Genomic DNA, 19,426 nt, shown 5'->3' with positions numbered 1-19,426 from the left:
AGCCTGGGACAAAGCTACCTCCTCCCATCCCTGAGTCCCTCCTTGCCCCAGGTGCAGACAAACCCTGTTTGGCAAAGGCCTCACTCCCCATCCCTGCAAAGCCCAGTTCAGCACCTTCATTCCTTGATTTGTCCCACAGATATTTATGAGGCACCCACATGTGTCTGATGCTAGGGACATGGAGGCATAGCCCATGAGTCCCAACCATACCCAACTGGTAGAAGTCACAAAGGTAAGATGCCCAGAATTCTGTAGGTGCCTTTGTGAAAGGAGTGTCTGGCCCCAGGGATCCCATCAGCTTTAAGCGTGAGCTGTGTCCCAACTAGGGACCCTTGAGGTAAATTATTACAATAATAGCTCTGTGTCCCCTTTTCAGTGTGACCTTGCCACTCCTTCCATCCAGGCATGGAATCTCTTTCCCTGTTCCTGAATCTGGGCTGGCCTGATATATTAGTTTGCTACACTCTACCACTAATTGCTTAAAGCAATACCCCTTTATCATTTCAGTTTCTGTGGGTCAGAAGTCCAGGCACAGCTTAACTGGAATCTCTGCTCAAGGTCTCACAGGCTGCAATCCAGGTGTCACCTGGCACCACATCCCCATCTGAAAACTCAGGGTTCTCCTCCAAGCTCAGTGGCTAGTCACAGAATTCAGATCCTTGTGATTGTAGGACTGAGGTCCTCAGCTCCTGGAAACCACCCACCACCATTCCTGCCACATGGCCCTCTCTGCAACATGGCATCTTGCCTCTTCAAGGTCAACAGGAGAGTGATTCCGCTGCTTCCAACCTTTCCCCTTGGGAGAGGCCTGGATTGTCTTTCAAAGAGCTCACCTGATTAGGTCAGACCAAGATAAACTCCCTTTTGAATAAGTCAAAGTCAACTTAAAGGACCTTAATTATGTCTACAAAACCTTGTTTGGTTGGTTGGTTGTTTGTTTTTGAGACAGAGTCTTGCTCTGTCACCCAGGCTGGAGTGCAGTGGCACAATCTTGGCACACTGCAACCTCCATTTCCCAGGTTCAAGTGATTCTCCTGCCTCAGCTTCCCGAGTAGCTGGGATTACAGGTGCCCACCACCACGCTCGGCTGATTTTTGTATTTTTAGTAGAGATGGGTTTCACCATATTGGCCAGGCTGGTCTCAAACTCCCGACCTCAGGTGATCCACCCACCTCGGCCTCCCCAAAGTGCTAGGATTACAGGCAGGAGCCACCATGCCCGGCCTGTTTTTTCAATATAACCTAATCATGGGAGCAAAATCCCAACACGTTCCTTAGGTCCCTCTCATGCTCAAAGGGAGGGGACTATACAGGACATGTACACTGGGCTGGGGGAGGCAGGAAACTTAGTGGCCTTGAAATCTGCTCACCATACCTTGTGACTTGCTTTGACCAACAGAATGTGGTGGGAGCAATGTTGTGTAACTTCCAAGGCAAGACCTTAAGAAGCCTTGTGTGTCTCTCACCTTCTTGTGTGACTCCTGGAACCACATAAGCAAGCTTGAACTAGACTATGAATGATGAGAGACCATGAGGAGAGAGAGGCCCAGCCAGCATCCAGTACTATGACTCCAGACGTATGCGTCAAGCCTTGGCCTTGTCTCTGACTGTGGCCACACCACCTACCCTATACAAGAGCAGGAAAGAGGACCAGCCAAGGTGCCCATCAAACACGGAATCATGAGAGATAATAGATTCTTGTGTTTTAAGCCACCAAATTTTTGTTTGTTGTATTACAGGTTTTTTTGGTGAAAGGAAGGTAAGTCTCAGGACCCCCAAATCACTAAGCCAAAAAGAAAGTTGTTGGCCAGGCGCGGTGGCTCACATTTGTAATCCCAGCACTTTGTGAGGCCGAGGCGGGCAGATCACGAGGTCAGGAGATCGAGACCATCCTGGCTAACACAGTGAAACCCCGTCTCTACTAAAAATACAAAAAATTAGCCGGGTGTGGTGGCGGGCACCTGTAGTCCCAGCTACTCAGGAGGCTGAGGCAGGAGAATGGCGTGAATCCAGGAGACAGAGCTTGCAGTGAGCCGAGATCGTGCCACTGTACTCCAGCGTGGGCGACAGAGCGAGACTCCGTTTCAAAAAAAAAAAAAGAAAGAAAGAAAGAAAAGAAGAAAGTTGTTGCCTTTTTGGGGGTTGAAAGTTGAATCCCAAAAATCACTAAGTCAAGCTGGGGACTGCATCAGGCAAACTTGGCTCCCATTTTTTCCCCAAATAAGATAGCTACAAAGATTAAAAAACTACATATCTCCTTCACAGTTTGCCCCCAAGGAATTTCCATGTGGGCCTCAATATCTTTACCCTAAAACAGTTCTGCTGAATTTCACCTTGGCAATGCAAATTGATAGTTTATCTTCACAGATGCGGGACAAGGACAGAACTCAAAGTCATCCCTCTTCTCACCTGAGACAAATGCATATCTAATTGCTTCCTCTGGCCTGTTGCTTATGTAAAAACGCAGATTCACTGAGACAGACTGAGGCATAAGTGACTCTTCCTCTACCCTCCTCACATGTAAATTGTGTACTCAGTGAAAGGCTGATCAGACTCAAAATAATACAACCTTTTGTCTCTTATCTACCTATCACCTGGAAGCACCCACTTCAAGTTGCCCCACCTTTCCAGACTGAACCAATGTACATCTTAAATGTACTGATTGATGTCTCATATCTCCCTAAAATGTATAAAACCAAGCTATACCCCTATCACTTTGGGTACAAGTCATCAGGACCTCCTGAGGCTATGTCACGGGCATGTCCTTAACCTTGGCAAAATAAACTTTCTACATTGATTGAGACTTGTCTCAGATAGTTTTGGTTCACAATTTCATAGGAAACTGATTTGTCCTCTGTCTGGGCAACAACTCACACAGGCTAAGAGATCAATTTTTTTCTTTTGTGATGTTACACCAAACCTCAGAACTATAGACTGTCAGAGGTGGAGGGGAATTTTTCTCATAGAATAGAGACTATCTTCTCCAGGGGCTCATAAACAAGGGAAGAGCATGTGAGAAATCCATAAATCTCTCCAAAATTTTGGAATGACTTGGAAATAACAGATTTTCAAAAGAGTCACCTGCAGCTGGTCGCAGTGGCTCACACCTGTAATCCCAGCACTTTGAGAGGCCGAGGCAGGTGGATCACGAGGTCAGGAGTTTGAGACCAGCCTGGCCAACATAGTGAAACCCCGTCTCTACTAAAAATACAAAAATTAGCCTGGCAAGGTGGCGCGCCTGTAGTTCCAGCTACTCAGGAGGCCAAGGCAGGAGAATCACTTGAACCTGGGAGGCGGAGGTTGTAGTGAGCCAAGATTGTGCCACTGCACTCCAGCCTGGGCAACAAAGTAAGACTCTGTCTCAAAAAAAAAAAAATGAGTCACCTGCCAAAAAATGTCATAGAGTACTAAAAAGGGCCAGTTCCTCCCCCATTTTTGAAGTTGAAAAACTAAGATCCAGAGAGTAGAAAAGGACTTGTACAACATCACACGATTACCAAAAGAAAAGAGACCCAAGCCTGGCTGCCTGCATTCCCACTTCATCTCATCACATCCCTCCTCTACTTAAAACTCCCTCAAGCTTCCCACTGCCTGAGACAAAGTCCCAACCTACCCAGCATTCAAGGCTCTTCCCAAGTTCGGTCCAACCCATCTTTCCACTGCCATCCCTTGCCGTACTGCCCCAACCCATGCCATAGCAGACTTCTTTCCCATCCCCAAAACACACTCTCACGCTCTGATGTGCTTGTTCAAGTTGACACCTCCACCCAGGACACCCTGCCCATTCTTCACTGGTACGCCAATTCCCATTTGTCTTTCCAGCCCCAAATCGGAGGTCTCCACCTCTGAGAAGCCCTCCCAGCCTCACCTCCAGGCAGTAGGTTGCTCCCCTATGTCCACTCCCAAGACATCCTGTACAGACTCTTGTGGCAGGCTTATAATGCCTCCCCGAAAGATGTCCATGCCCTAGCCCCCAGAACCTGTGGATAGGATACCTTACTTACCATCCATGTTACCCTATGGTAAGAGGGTCTTTGCAGATCTGAGTAAGTTAAGGAGGTTGAGACGGAAAGATCATTCTCAATTATTTGGGCAGACCCAATGTAATCACAAGTGTCCTTATAAGAAAGAGGCAGAAGCCAGACGTGGTGGCTCATGCCTGTAATCCCAATAATTTGGGAGGCTGAGGCGGGCGGATTACTTGAGGTCAGGAGTTCAAGATCAGCCTGGCTAACATGGTGAAACCCCCATCTCTACTAAATACAAAAATTAGCCGTGTGGTGACACATGCCTGTAATTCCAGCTACTTGGGAGGCTGAGACAGGGAGAATTGTTTGAACCCGGGAGGCAGAGGTTGCAGTGAGCCAAGATTGTGCCACTGCACTCCCACCTGGGTGACTGAGCAAGACTCCATCTCAAAAACAAAAACAAAAGAAAGAAAGAAGCAGGAAGTGAGCAAAGGGATCGTGGAAACAGAGATTTGAGGGATGAAGCCATGAGCCAAGAAATGCCAGCAACATTTAGAAGCTGGTTGAGGCACGGAACAGATACTCTCCTTGACCCTCCGAAAAGGGACCAGCCCTGAGGATACCTTCACTTGGGTCCAGTAACACTGATTTGGGACTTCCCGCCTCCAGAGTCATCAGATAACAAATTTGAGTCATTTTAAGCCACTGAGCTTGTGTTAATTTGTGAGAGCAGCAACACGAAACTCCTACACCTTTATTCTAGCATTAGTCACACTGTGTGACAGATGCCTTTCTCACTCCACTGACAGCTCCTCAGCCTGGGGCACCTTTGTTTCCTGATGGTTTAACACAAAGCCTGGTGCTTCACAAGGGCTCACAAACACTGCTGAATGAATCAACAAGTGGACTCACCTGCTTCATCCCCCACCTGTCTCCCTCAGCCCGAACACACACACACTGTCACACCCACTCCTCTCACCTGCCCACCCACCACCACCCACGTCTCCCAGGAGGACATTTCTATTTTTACCACAGCAGCTCACCTTGGGCTAGCCAGCAAATAGCTGTTACCCTGGAACATACTGATTTTAAGTGAGGAGAGGGATTTCTCTCAAGGTAATAATTGGACAAATCTGCGGGGAGAAAAAGACTAACATTTTGCTGTGGTGGATTTGAAACCCAAGAATTGGCACTGTAGCACAGAAACGTAAAAATCTTTCCTAATGAGCCATTGATGTTCGCAAGACACAACCCTGACTCTTCACAATCCCCATTCCTCCCCACCCCATCTCAGCCCCAAGGTGGTCACTGGAAGGATGGTGAAATCTGCATTTAATGACACTGAAAGATGTCCACTTTATAGCATTAAGGGAGAAAAGCAGATTCCAGAACAGTGTGAATAGCGTGATCCCATTTTGTTAAAAAATTAAATCTACAATGTGTATGTATATGTATATACATACACACGTAGGTGTACGTGAGTTTATATAGGCTTAGAGCAGAGCCTGGAAGATTGGTGAAGATGTTAACAATGGTTTTATGGGGGTTATGGACAGTTGTTTTATCTGTATTTTTTAAATTGTTTTTACAAAGAACAAGACTACTAACGTAATGGGAACTAAAGTTCAAGTAATTTCAACATTTAAAAAGTGGAGCGTTTTGCGCGGCAGGGCTATTTTTGTGTGTCCGTTCCTGGACAGCCCCAGCTCGATCCCCCGCCCCTCCTCAAGTGGGAAGCTGGGATCTGGGCTCCCCAGAGCAATGGCGGAAGCTTCGCGCAGCTGCGGGCGGGGAGAGGGACGCGGCCGGGTCGGGGGGCCGGGAGGGGTGCTGGGAATCGGAAAACACAGATATGACCGCGAAGGCAGTTTCTGCCGAATGACCAGACGATGACCCGCTGTGGGCCCAAGGCGGGGTGCGGGGAGCCCGTTCCTGCCCGCGGTCCCTCTCCCTCCCCTACTGCCACACCGGCCCCGCCGAGTCCTCCCCGGTCTCCTGGGCGAGGACAGGTGCCGCCCGAGACCCCGGCCGCAGACAGATGCCCACGGTCACTCCGGCCTTCCTCGGCCCCATTCGCCGCACACCCCCTTCCTGCGGTGGCGTTTTTGTTTTAACTCTTCTGAACTGGTTACAAAACCACACTCCCACGAATAAATAAATAATGGGTGGGGGGCGATGTTTTAAAGAAATTCCCGCAAGGCCTGGCAAGGCAACAGCAACTGCATTTCTGCTGCATCATATTTAACTGTTTGCAGGCTGCTGCGGGAGATGCGCGGTGGCGGCGAGACTCGGGCTCCACAGCCCTTCTCCGCCCGGGGCCTGGCGAGACTCGCGTGGGGATTAAGAGGCGAGGAAAGGGTGTCAGCGATCGGGCGCCGGCAAGACGTGAGGGGGGGTGATAAGCGTAAGGCCGCAGCGTGTCCGCAATCCGGGCACCCATCGGGTCGGCCGGCAATTGCTCCCTCTGCCCGCGCGGCCCCTTTAAGAGCCAGCGCGCGCCCCCGCCCCGCGAGCGCCGACTTTCCCTAGCAACCGCCCCGGGGGAGGGGGAGGTCCTGGCAACCGCGCGCCAGCCGCGAGGATCACGTGACGGCCCGCAGCTGGAACGCGAGCGCGCGCCCCGCCGCGCTCCCGCCCGCCGGGGCCTGGGCGCTGCGGCGCGTGCGCGAGCGGTGCCGCACCGGCCGCGGGCGCAGGGAGTATTATGGGCTGTGGGTGCCGCTGAGCAAGATGGAGCTGTCTGCAGTGGGCGAGCGGGTCTTCGCGGCCGAATCCATCATCAAACGGCGGATCCGAAAGGTGAGCCGCCGCCCGGGGCGGGCCGCCGCTGTCCGCAGGCGGGGCCGGGGCCGGGGGCCCTCGGGGCGAAGCGGTCCCGCTAGCCCGGCTCCCTCGCCCAGCCCCGCGCCGCCGCCTCCTCGCGTCCCCGCATCCTCCCCACCCCCACCCCCGTTTTTCTCCCCTCTGTTTTTCAGGGACGCATCGAGTACCTGGTGAAATGGAAGGGGTGGGCGATCAAGTGAGTGTCGCGGGGTCCGGGGGCGTCGCGGGAGGGGAGGCAGCGGGCACCGGGGCCTGGGGTGGGGGTGCGCGCGCTTGCTCTCGCCGCGTGCCTGTCCCTCTCTGGTCTTCATCCTGATTTTGTGCGTTTGTGACTCGGCAGGTACAGCACTTGGGAGCCCGAGGAGAACATCCTGGACTCGCGGCTCATTGCAGCCTTCGAGCAAAAGTGAGTTGTTGGGGAAACTGGCAGGGGCTGCGAGGCCGAGGCTGGGCTGGGGCGCCGCGCGGGGAAGCGGGAGAGCCGAGGAGGGCAGCGCGGAGTGGGGCCCGGGAAGGGGCTCTTTTTAACCTCTGGTGTTTTTCGGCCGCAGGGAGAGGGAGCGTGAGCTGTATGGGCCCAAGAAGAGGGGACCCAAACCCAAAACTTTCCTCCTGAAGGTAACCTGGCCCAGCCCCAGCAGCATCCCCCCTCTCGGGCCCCCAGCCCCGGCACAGCACGGGGCCTGGAAGGGAGGGACAGATACGCGGCCGCCCAAGCGGGCGGGCCTTTTCAGAGGGGCCCCAGCTGGGCAGGGGGTGGTTGTGAGCCCCCCCAGAAGCCCCTGATGGCAAGCCTCAGCCAGCTTCAGCTTCAACAAGAGGGTCCTGGGACTGGGGATAATCCTCCCAGTTGAAACCAGGGGCTGGGGATGCCTTTAGGGCTCCAGGAAAGGGGGTGGCTGAGGCAGGTGGGGGATGCCAATGGGAAGGGGGCATTTGTTTGAGCTGTTATGACTGTGCTGGGAGTTGGAACCCAGGGGGAGAGTGAGTGGGGTCCCACCTCCTGGCAGGGCACAAGGAGAGGATTTGGGGGACCACCTGCCTCCCTGCCCCCAGCTTCCCCCGTTCCGTCTTTCAGGATTTGTTCTTCATGGCTCCCCTCCTTTCTTGGGGATCCAACTTGAATTTGACCTCAAATCATTTCACTTTGAATTTATCACCCAGGCTGGGCCGCTAACTTTAGGGCTCTGAGCCTCAGTTTCCCCCCACTCCCGGCCATTTCTGGGGGATGGGGATGTGGGAGTGAGAGCATAGCATATTAGCCTCTGCTAGGGAGGGAAGAACTTCCAGAGGAAGCCATCTTGGAGGATTTGGGTTATTTTATTTTGACAAGGAAAAACAGAGTCTGGGAAAGGAAGGGCAAGATGGCCCTAGGTGGCAGGCACGGCTGCAGGTGGGACTCACTGGGCCACCTGTCTTCCTGTAGTGCTACGGATGCCTCAGGGCCCCCTCCCACCCGACAGCCGGTGACTTTGTGGGAGGACTCTTTTTCGGAAAAGAGAAGCAGAAGTGAAAGAAATGTTGGTTTCCAGAATTTCATATTTTTATAACCCTCACCCTCAAGCGACGCACATCCTAGGGGATCCAGGGAGTAACCTTAACCCTGATGCTTCTCTTGGGGAGGGATGGGCGGAGCAGCTGGAAGGCTGGTGGGCTGTGTGACAGCCTCTCAGTGCAGCTGGGGCACCCTCTAGCGGCGAAGCGAGTATGACCATGAGCATTGATACACAGAACGCCTTTTTTTCTTGATAGTTCTTTTGGTTCCTGAGCTGGGTGTGGGCCTAATACAGGGCTGAGCCCCCACATGGATTATCTCCATTAATTCTCTCAACAGTTCCAAGAAGTAGGGAGTATTATCCCCATTTCACAGATAAAAAATCAAGGCCCAGGAAGGGAAAGTGACTTAACCCGAGGTCCAGCTTCCTGGCTTCATCCTGTCTCCTTTTCTTCATCTTGTGCCTTGAGGAGTCCATGTCAGGTTAAAGGGGGAAGGCAGACACACACAGGAAACTATGAAGGCTGCAGAGCTGGCGTGGCAGGGGATAGAGACGCAGATAGTAGGACTTTTTTATCTGGACCCTAAGAAACAGGTAGCCTGAGAGTGATGTGGATGTTTGTGAGGGGCTATGGAGATTAGCTTGGGCCGAACACATTGCTCTGGGGCTCCCTGAGAGGCAGTATGGCAGAGTCAGCAAATTACACTCAGCGCTTTCTGCCAGGAACTACTCTGAAGCAAACAGGAGCCCATGAGATAGTTTCCATCCTCCCTGTTTTACGCATGGGGAAACAGGGCCAGAGGTGTCCAGTAACTTGCCCACAGACATGGGGAGAGGCTGTGGTAGAGTTCAGGTGCTCGAACCTTCACACCATCTACGGTGCATGCCAAGCCCACAGAGCTATGCCTGTCACCTGGTCGGGGTGCAATAAGCATGTTGGCTACAGTTATTTTTAATTCATTAGGCAGACCCAGGTCCCACTTTCAAAGAGTTCTCCATGTGGGGAGGAAGAGGAAGGGTGAACCCTTTAAAAAATAATAATATATAGAAAGTATAAAGAAATGTCAATGTATGCCAAGCATACATTGGAAAAAGATCACTGCTTATAAGCCCACCACCCATGGGTAGGTCTGTTCAGTTATTTGCTGCATGCCAGGCACTGTGCTGAGCAGGTGCCATATACTCTCTGATCATCACAGGAGTGCCCGTAGTAGGCCCTGTGATGGTCAAGCAGATAAGGAAAGGAGACTCACAGCTAGGGTTTCTTTCTGGACCTGCCGTTTGCCCACACTCTGCCCCTCCCCCAGGAACAGTCCGTCACCCCTGGACTCTTGGAAGCATAATTGCAGAAGTCAGGAAACTCAGGCAGTTTGCGGAGGGAGTAAACACTTAACTTTCTGAGAGTCAGAAAGTGTGGGGATGCACCTGCAGAATGTCTCCTTACCATGCCAAAAAAGCCTGGGCTTTTCCCTGCCTTTGTGTGGGAAGGGGTCTGAGGGGCCCAATCCCTGGGAGCTGGGCTGGCAGCATTGGCATGGGCAGGCCCGGCTTCATGTGCTGCCACCTAGTGGCGGAAGGGACCGTTAACCAAGCAGCCCCAGGAGGCCTAAGCCTGGGCTGGGAGGACCACGTGGAGTCACAGTCCCTTCTCCCATGGGGGTGAAGGCCATGTTCTAAATGAAGACATCCTTGCTTAGCCAACAAATAAGCCAGCAAACACCTCTCCTGGGAGTTGTGGTCAAATGGTAATCTAGTCTTGTCTGACGGGCATATGGGCTACCTCCAGGTACTAGTTAAGCATCCAATGCGGTGGGGAGTGGGAGGTAGAGAGACCTCACAACAGATCCCACCCTCAAGGACCTCACAGACCAACCGTGGGGACAGCGCCTTCCTCTTGGTCCCAACCATCTCTCACCTAGATTGAGGGCAGCCATCACCTAACAAGTCTCCCTGCCCCAGCAGGATCTGTAAAACCCACGCCCCTTGTGGCACCCCACACACACCCCTTGTGGCACCCCACACACACCCCAGCCTCTGTCCCCAGCCCTTGCTTTCAGTCCTGTGACTCCTCGCCATCTTCTCACACCACTGGGACCTTGCCCAGAGGACTCTCTGCCTCTACCATCTGTCTGTCTTAGCAGGCCACCGCGGCCTCTGGAACTGTCTGGGGTGCAGTCAGGGCTCAGTAAGGACCAGGATTTTCTCCTACTTAGGTGTCAAGGCCAGGCTTCGATGTTTCATTCTCCAAGCCTGGGGTCTGTGCTTCTCTGGGCTCTGTGGTTCTTTTCGCTGTGTGAAATCACTTCATGTTCCCGCTGCCCACCATCCTTCCTGTAATAGGGCAGCTCTCCAGGGGAGAGTGTGTGTGTGTGCAGCTGTAACCCCAAGCAACTGGTGCCTGGCGCCTCTGTACCTTCCTTAGTAAAGAAAGGACTGGCCATGCAGACAGCTTACATCGCCTTACGAGTCCCTTAGCCTCTCTCCATTTAGTGGCATCTAACAACGGGTGGGTTGGACTAGAACCTGGGGTCTCTTGAGAGCCCTGCGGCTTTAGAGAGATTTCATGCCTGGAAGGACAGGCCTAGGAACCTGGGGCAGTATTCCTGGCTGCCACGACCTCTGCACCACCATCCTGCCCCAGACCACCTTGGCACAGAGAATAGGCAGTGGTCAGGCCCACCTCTAGGCCTATCCCCACCAAACTCATGTCTGACCGAGTTGGGTTCCAGCCCAGGCTTTGGGGTGCAGGCTTTGGGATGCATTGGTACCAATGGGCAGACAAGTAAATGAGACCCATCCAGGGAAGTATGGTGGCTGAGGTGCTGGCCAGCTGAGGAGGCAGGCTGGAGCCGGAGGTCAGCCTGCTCAAAGGCAAGAGAGTACGGGGCATTGGGAACGTGGTGGCTCAGCAGGACTCGGTGCGGGGGAGCAGGGAGGACCCACCTCCTCCTTTCTGTCACCACGAATGAGTCCGTGGAGGAGTCCCCGCTTGGGCTGGATCTGCCACAGAGCAGGGGTTTGGCAGGGGCTTCTGAGCAAAGGGCTGCGCTCCCCACACTGTGTCCCAATTGTCGACACTCCTCCGTGTCAGCAAGGGCAGCCATAGAGTGGCCCAGGGCCCTCTGTGGAGCTAGCAGAGGTGGTGGGTGGTAGGAAAAACACAGTTTTGGAATTGGGCCTGGACAAGGGTGTCCTGACTCTGACCTTGGAGTCAGAGGCAAATTGCTTCATCTCTGAACCTCTGTTTCCTTTTCTAAGTCGAGGTCATAAAGACCAGTGATTCTCTTAAATACTCTCGGGATCACTGGCTGAGAGGCTCTACTTAGGGCTGGCTGGCGCAGGGACATCCAGGGGAGGTCAGCGGGCAGGCCTGAGGTCCCACCCACCCCTCCCTCTGCCCGCAGGCGCGGGCCCAGGCCGAGGCCCTCCGCATCAGTGATGTGCATTTCTCTGTCAAGCCGAGCGCCAGTGCCTCCTCGCCCAAGCTGCACTCCAGCGCAGCCGTGCACCGGCTTAAGAAGGACATCCGCCGCTGCCACCGTATGTCCCGCCGTCCCCTGCCCCGCCCGGACCCGCAGGGGGGCAGCCCCGGACTGCGCCCGCCCATCTCGCCCTTCTCGGAGACGGTGCGCATCATCAACCGCAAGGTGAAGCCGCGGGAGCCCAAGCGGAACCGCATCATCCTGAACCTGAAGGTGATCGACAAGGGCGCTGGCGGCGGGGGCGCCGGGCAGGGGGCCGGGGCGCTGGCCCGCCCCAAAGTCCCCTCGCGGAACCGCGTTATAGGCAAGAGCAAGAAGTTCAGCGAGAGCGTCCTGCGTACACAGATCCGCCACATGAAGTTCGGCGCCTTTGCGCTGTACAAGCCTCCGCCAGCCCCCCTGGCTGCCCCGTCCCCCGGCAAGGCTGAGGCCTCAGCCCCGGGCCCTGGGCTGCTTCTGGCCGCCCCCGCCGCCCCCTACGACGCCCGCAGCTCTGGCTCCTCCGGCTGCCCCTCGCCTACACCACAGTCCTCTGACCCCGACGACACGCCTCCCAAGCTCCTCCCCGAGACCGTGAGCTCATCCGCCCCCAGCTGGCGCGAGCCGGAGGTGCTCGACCTGTCCCTCCCTCCCGAGTCGGCAGCCACCAGCAAGCGGGCACCGCCGGAGGTCGCAGTTGCTGCCGGCCCGGCACCTCCCACGGCCCCTGAGCCCGCCAGTGCCTCCTCCGAGCCCGAGGCTGGGGACTGGCGCCCCGAGATGTCACCCTGCTCCAATGTGGTCGTCACCGATGTCACCAGCAACCTCCTGACGGTCACAATCAAGGAATTCTGCAACCCTGAGGATTTCGAGAAGGTGGCTGCTGGGGTAGCAGGCGCCGCTGGTGGCGGTGGCGGCATTGGGGCGAGCAAGTGAGGGGGCTCCGCCAAGGAGGGGGGCTTGGGGGGGCCCTCCTGCCCGAAGTCATACTCTTGCTCCCACCGCACCCTTGCCCCCAGCCCTCTCTCCCTGTGCTTTGCTTGTCTCAAATGGCTCGGTGTTGACCCAGGGATGGGGCTGGGTAGTTGGGGTCCCAGAAAGCCAGGGGGTAGGGGCCACCCTGGAATGGGGCAGGGGAAGGGCACACCCCCTGCCCATGCATGGTAGGGCCCACTGGGTGGTTTCTGGAAAGCCCTAGAACCTAGGGTTCTTCTGCCCCTTCCACATCCCACCCGTCTCTCTAGCTTGCTTCCTGCTCTCCTGTGCGGCGTCTGATTTCTCGGTGCTAACCTGGCAGCTGTGGGGCCCTTAGGAGACCCCCGCCGAGGGTGGACACAGTCCCTTTCCTTCCTGCAGATGCCTAGGCAGGAGGAGGGCTTCCTGCCTGTTTGGCAAAGTCCCAGGCAGAGGCCAAGGATGAGGCCAGACTCGGCTCCTCCCTCCACGTCAGCCAGGGCATCAGAAGTTGGGCCAGGGCGGGGTCTTCCCTGCTCGATTTTGGATGAGGCCTAAGTAGACCCCCTATGCCCTGCTCCAGCCCTGTCTCTTTCCTAACCCCCTCAATGGTGGGAGGAACTGGCAGAGGGTGCGCCTGGCCACAGCCTCCCCGCATCTAAAGGCCCCTTCAGTTCTTGACCAAAGGTGCTACGAGAACCTGCTGTGGAAACTTCCAGTTGTGCGTCTGCCCAACTCGCTGTGTTTGTCCGTGGGTTCATACGCGCATTGGGTGCTAGGCCCCAGGCTGCCGGGTGGCACCCTTTACAGTTCTTTGAACAGGGGCATTGAAGGCCTGGACCACCTCTCGCCTCAGTAGGCCTGGAGGTTTGCTGTGGAAGTCACCAGGCCTCCCCTCCTGGCCCAGGCTTGCTGGGGGCACCGTGCCCCCCACCCCCCTGCCCTCCTCGGGGCGGTCAGCCCAACCTGTCGGACCTTCACTTCACATCATGGTGGGGACCGAGATAGAGAGGGAGACCCCGTTCCAAGCTCTCCCTTCCTCCCGGTGTTTGGGGAGGACGCCAAGGAATCCATTCCCGAGGGCCTCCTGGCTTGTCCCAGCCCCTCTTTTGCTTTTGACCACGGAGGCTTTCTCACAGCCCAGCCTGCCTGAAGCAAAGGAGCCTCTTGTGTCCTGGGCAGCTTCTGTTTCCCTCTGCTGCCAGGGAGCTGAGGCACTGGTGCCAGTGGCAGAGGCCACAGCCCCAGCCTTAGGCCAGGCCCTGGGAGGGCAGGCAGGCAAAGGTGAGACCAGAAGGGCTGTGTTCTCCAGGAGAATGAGGGTGTTGGTCCCAGGATTGGGACCGGGGCCCCGCCGGCCAGCCCTGGGCCACTTCCCAGGTCTCCGTTGTGCGTGGGTGGCGTGTTCCAGGCGTGGCTGGAGCTGGCTTCCTGGCTGTGCTGCCATGGGCCCCTCCCTCAGAAGCACGTTGGCAGAAGGCCGATCAGAACCCTAGCGCCTTTGGTCCTAAGAATGAGAGGCTGCCTTCCTTCCCAATCTCCCTGCCAGGGCCCACAGCGTGGCCCTAGCCCTCCCCTCCCCGGGATGTAGAACGGGGACCCTCGCAGGGTCGGGGTGGGGGCTGATACTCCTCGGCCCCTCCCTACCCTGCCCTGTGTGTTGGCTTTGTGGCCGTCCAAGTGCCAATTGGCTTTTCCCCCAAATAAGGGCTGGTATTTCTCCTCTGTCCTTGGAGGTGATTTCCCCCTGACCCCCTGCCCCAGGTGAGTGACCACCTGGGTGCCAGTTACAGGTGTTTCCAGAGACCATAGAAATGTGTTTTCCTGAGAGTTCGTGTCATTCGTGACTTTTTTGTAAAGAAGTTGTGTTTTCAGAGGTGATTTTATGACAGGAAAGTGAAAGAATTAGTTTTGCAAAAAAACAAAAACAAAAAAAGAGGAAAAAAAAGAAATAGAAAAAAATATTGTGGGATTCCTATGGGGGGGTGGGGGGGGAAAGAGATATTTAAGAAAAAATAGTAACGCAGTGATTGCACAGGTGAGGTGGCAATGTCAGGATGGGGCGGAGGCCTGGGCCCAGCTGGCAGGTCCCCTGGCGTCGCAGGCACTGTGGAGAGGGCCTGGACCCAGATCTCCACACCCATGCTTGCTCATAGGGAAGGACAACAGCGGGTCCCCGGGGAGCTAACCCAAGCTGCAGGTCCCGGCAAGCTGAGGTTTGGGAGGGTGGGGTGATTTTCTCCAGGGGGCTGGTGAGTGGGCAGTTTGGTTTCTTGCCCCCTTCTGTTCCTTTGCCAGTTGTTGGGCCATCTGGTCCCTACCACCGCCACCCTATGGGGGAGACCTCCCTCCCCACGGGTCACCCTAAAGCCCACGACCTCTCTGAGCCTCCCTGGCCTGAAAGGGGATGCAGGCTTCAGGAGGCAAGAAGCTGGGCCCTGGGGGTGGCTGGGGAGAGGGAATGCATTTCCCTTGCCACAGGTGGTCTGCTTCTGCTGGCCTGAGCTCCAAGAGGAGCAGCCCGGGCCAGCCTTGGTGCATGAAGAGGCACCAGGCACACCGCCTTGAGGTGGGCAGTGCCCATAGGGGCCTGAGTGGATGGGACCGAGGGTGAGCGGAGGCCTCCTTCCTCCCCTCTCGAGTACCCCCACCCCCCACACACTTGCACGGATCGGCCTCCCTTGGGAGATCAGCCTCCATGGGCCCCTTGTCCACCCTTGCTGCTTTCCATTTGCCTAATTACCAAGCAGAAGTTGCAATCTGGTTTGCTTTATTTTTGTATGTGAAATAACCCCCAAAGCCCGATCTCCTCCTACGTTCAATATTGGTTGGGGCATCCGTCATCTCCCCTTAAGTGCGCCCCCTCCCCACCCAAGTATCATAGGAAACAGGTGAGGTCTGGTGTCTCTGGTTTGAGACGGTAAGTTGGGACCCATCCCTGTCTGGGTCCCCACTCTGACCTTTAGTTTGCCCTTCTGTGAAATGGGTATATTGGGCAGCAAGCCCTCTTCAGAAAGCGCTGCTGGTGTCAGAGCAGCTGCCCAGTACCAGGTGGGGGTCAAGGTTGCTGGTACTGGGGCCCCCAGCTGCCCACAACCCCTCTTTGTTCTCACCCTGCAAAGGGGTCAAGGTCAAAATGAGCCTCATCCTTCCTATGATCTGGGAAGAGGTGATGATCGAGTCCCCAACTTCAGTGTGAGGCGGACAGAGTTGGGGGGATGGCCCCTTTTCGAAGAGGTGAAAATGGTTTTGGAGAAGTGCAGCTCCTTCACTGGGGGAATGCGGCAGGGACTGGGGCCCAGGATGCTTTGGCCTATGGGGAAAAGCCCTTTAAAAGGCAGGGCCCAGGCCCTGGAGCCAGCACAAAACTGGCAGCGAGCCCCTGAGCCAGGAGGTCCTGGAGGAGAGCCAGGCCGATGGGCCTGCCCAAGGCTGGAGGGTCAGCCCCAACAGGGAGCTGGGTTGGCCAGGGGGCTGGACTGCTACCAGCCTCTCTGGTCTATGGGGACCCAAGAGGACACATCCCCCTTTTGCCCACTTTTCTGTGTTGTTTTGTTGTTTTGGTTTGTGGTGGTTTTTCTTTTTTCTTTGGTTTTTCTTTTTTCTTTTTCTTTTTCTTTTTCTTTTTTTTTTTTTTTTTTTTTTTTGCACTTCGCCCACACGGGACAGTGGAGCCCCACCTGGTCAGTTCCACTTCCGGGCTCCCATGCACTTGCCCAGGGCGGCCTCTTTGGGACGGGGATGGTTTGAGGAATCACTTTTAAAGAAAAAAGGAAGACATTGAAAGATTTTAGTTTCTTCCCTATCTGCATGTCCTCTCGTATAGAAAGCCCAGAATTAGGGGCTAGAACTCCAGGAGAGGGTCTCCCCGACTCATCTCTTGCTGACAGTCACCAGGATGCAGAAATAGGGAGATGGTTAGTGGGGGCCAAAGATGCCCCCTCCCAGGCCTTCGTGGTTCCCTCCTCCGCCCCCTGCAATCTTTGGAGGAGTCAGTGCCTCACTCCAGCAGTGAGTGCCTACTGTATGCAGGTAGTCAGCCAGGCAAAGGGAGACTAACGGTCTCATGGGGGAACCCTCTTGCAGGAGGCCAGGTAGCCGGAGCAAAGCGTTCCGGCTGCCCTTGCTGCTGGGTGGAGTGGAGAGGGAGACTTCTTTTCGTTGGTTTTAATTTAAAAACACAAAGGCCTAAAGAAATACGTATCTTATAATTTTTTTTAATTTTTGAGAAGTTCATTTAATGAATTGTGCACGAATGAATTCTATATATATAAAATATACATATATAGCTCTATATTTGGGGAGGGGCACTGTCTCTTTTTTCTCTCTCATTTTTAAAATGAAGTGTTGTTGCCTTTGTATGTGGTTCAACCATCCAGCTCCCAGCTGGCTAAACTTTGCCTCCAGTGGTCAAAGATGGGAAAATAGTGGGGTTGGCAGGAGATGGAAAACGGAGGTGCCACCCCAGCATGGGGGGCAGGTCCCCCAGTCCACCCTGCCCCTCCCCCTGTGGAGAAGACGCTTAGTTGGGGGTGTGGGTTTGGGCTCCATTCTGGATTCGGCGGTTCCGGGGGAGGGGTGGGTCTGTGCCGATTACTCTGTCTTGTACGTTTGTTCTGCTGCTCTTCAATATTGTATCAACGCCAGGAAAGGGGGGGTGAAAAGCCTCTTTTACCCCCCAAATAAATTGTCACATTCCGAAGCTGAGGCCTAGCCCCTAGGTTGGGGTGTGTCTGTGTCTTCTTCCAGCTGTGACTGGCTTTTCAAAAGCAGCAGGCCCATGTCCCTCCAGTGACAGGTGAAGAGGGGGAAGCCCTGTCCCACCGCTGGCACTCACTTGCTTCCCAGTTCCTATCTCCCACACTCCCCCAGCTCACATGTGCCTCAGTAGGAGAAAGAGATGCCTGCTGCTTCTCGGACCCTTGAGAATAACGGGTAGGTAAGAGTGGGAGGATGAAGGTCTCATCACTGCCTGTCCCTCAGTGGGAATCACAGCACCCACAGAGAGGAAGGGACCTCTGGGGTTGTGGCCCCAGAGCCCAGGAGAGAGCAGGCCAGAATGGGCCACCAGCTGCTCTTGCCATTGAGTCCTATGGTTTGGCACCCAACCGTGCCATAAAGTCCCATATCACATTCCGATAATGAGAATGGTGGTCTTCGCATTTGTTTTCTGGGTGCCATGTGCCTTCTCTCATGAGATGACACACCCTGTGCCCATATAGGTGGGCTTAAAAGCAGCAGCCCCAGGCAAACTTCCATGCCTTCCCCAGGTGCCTGGCGTTCCACCTGCAAGCGCCCAATGACTCCCTTGGCCGGCCACCTGTTTGCCAGGCCTTGGACAGGTAGCGCTCTGGTCTCCCCTTCCTCACCACCCCACCTCCTGTCTGGCCTCTCTAGTGTCTCCCCACCCTGCACCCTGGGGTCCTGAGCGCTTCTGCTTTGGCAGCGGCTCTGGCCTGGTCCACCGGTCTCCATCCTGGCCTGCACCTGCCCCCTGTGTCTTCCACACCAGTGCCATAGGGGTCAGGGAGCCTACCGCCTTCAGGATCATGCCGCGGCACCTGGGCCTCTAGGCAGGCAGGAGTGTGATCTAGTTTCTTGGTCACGCCCGGTCCCAGTGCTGGGGATATTCAATGCAGACAGACACTGCTGTTAATTTCCAGGCTGCAATGCCCAGAGCCCCCACAGCTCAACACAGCCTGTGTGCCATCTGCAAATGGCTGAGGTGCAAAGTCTCCCCCAGCCTCCACCTCCCCACCCCCCTCCTCCTTGCCTGCCTCTGCCTGAAGCCCCTCCCCTGCCACCTGCCCTCCCGGGCCCTGCTCTGTCTCCTCCCTCGGTATTGACCTGTGGTTTTGTCTGTCCCCTTTCCTAAGGACAGGGCTGGGTCTTCATCCCCTCTCTGCCCACACCTCAGTGCCTGGCACATGGCAGACCCAGATCATCTCCGTCACCAAGCTCAGTCCTCTTCCTATGCTGGCAGGGACAGTGAGGCTTGGGAGTGGCTGAGAGGTAGACCCGGGGCTCAGTGCAATCAAACAACTGCCTCTGAGCATTACCAGTGGGCCTGGCCTGGGCCAGGCAGGGGCCAGCAGGACAAATGGGATTGTGTCCCTGTCTCGGATACGGGGCTGCCACTAGGCAGGCAGGTGGGAAGGGACCCACAGTGAAGCACCGACAGGGCAGGGGAGACCAGCCAGTAAGCCAGGGCTGGTCCTGCTCAGTGCCACTGCTGCACCTCACGGCCAACTCCTTGTCATCTTGAGCACCTGCCTTGGTGTTCTACTCCCAGAAAGCCCTCATTTGCACTTATTTTTTTGAACCCCAAATTATCAGTGCACCTACTATCAGCCAAGCCTTGGTGAGCACGTCACTGGCCCTAGCCCATGTCCCTTACCCGTGCCCAGCGAGCCCATGAGTTATAAGCAGATGTCATGGGGAAGAGGAGGCCAGAGAGGCAAAGTCATTAACTTGTTCATTTGCCCAAGGGGGCACACTTGGAGCAGGGGAGTCAGCATTCACCCCAGCCCCATCTGTTTGCCCCTGAACCCCAAGCTCTTGGGAATGAGGACATGGGGCAGCCCATGCGAGGCAAGTGCAGGCCGAAATTAGTCACCGTGTTTCTGATTACAAGTCCTGCCATTGCTAAGCAGGTAAGTCTCCTTATTAGTTGAGAGTTAATGAGTGAGGAGGCTGTGGCAACTTCTCGAATTGAACAGTTTGTG

General features: G+C 55.4%; 1 protein-coding gene across 2 annotated transcripts; it reads left to right on the top strand.

Moving 5' to 3' along the window:
* Window positions 1–6,561: 6,561 nt before the first annotated feature.
* On the top strand, window positions 6,562–17,408 carry CBX6 (chromobox 6). Of its 2 annotated transcripts, none has more exons than XM_024239758.3 (5): window positions 6,562–6,766; window positions 6,943–6,986; window positions 7,131–7,196; window positions 7,342–7,408; window positions 11,691–17,408. In XM_024239758.3, the coding sequence occupies exons 1-5, from the start codon at window positions 6,698–6,700 to the stop codon at window positions 12,681–12,683; spliced, it is 1,239 nt and encodes a 412-aa protein (XP_024095526.1). In that variant the 5' UTR covers window positions 6,562–6,697; the 3' UTR covers window positions 12,684–17,408. The 2 variants fall into 2 exon arrangements, with proteins under 2 accessions (XP_024095526.1, XP_024095527.1); XM_024239759.3 differs by having other exon boundaries at window positions 6,582–6,766; window positions 11,745–17,408.
* Window positions 17,409–19,426: the final 2,018 nt, after the last annotated feature.

This window comes from Pongo abelii, chromosome 23 (genome assembly GCF_028885655.2).
Source record: "Pongo abelii isolate AG06213 chromosome 23, NHGRI_mPonAbe1-v2.0_pri, whole genome shotgun sequence".
NCBI lineage: Eukaryota > Metazoa > Chordata > Mammalia > Primates > Hominidae > Pongo > Pongo abelii.
Note: the sequence above shows the minus strand (reverse complement) of the source record. Positions and strands in the feature narration are given on the sequence as shown.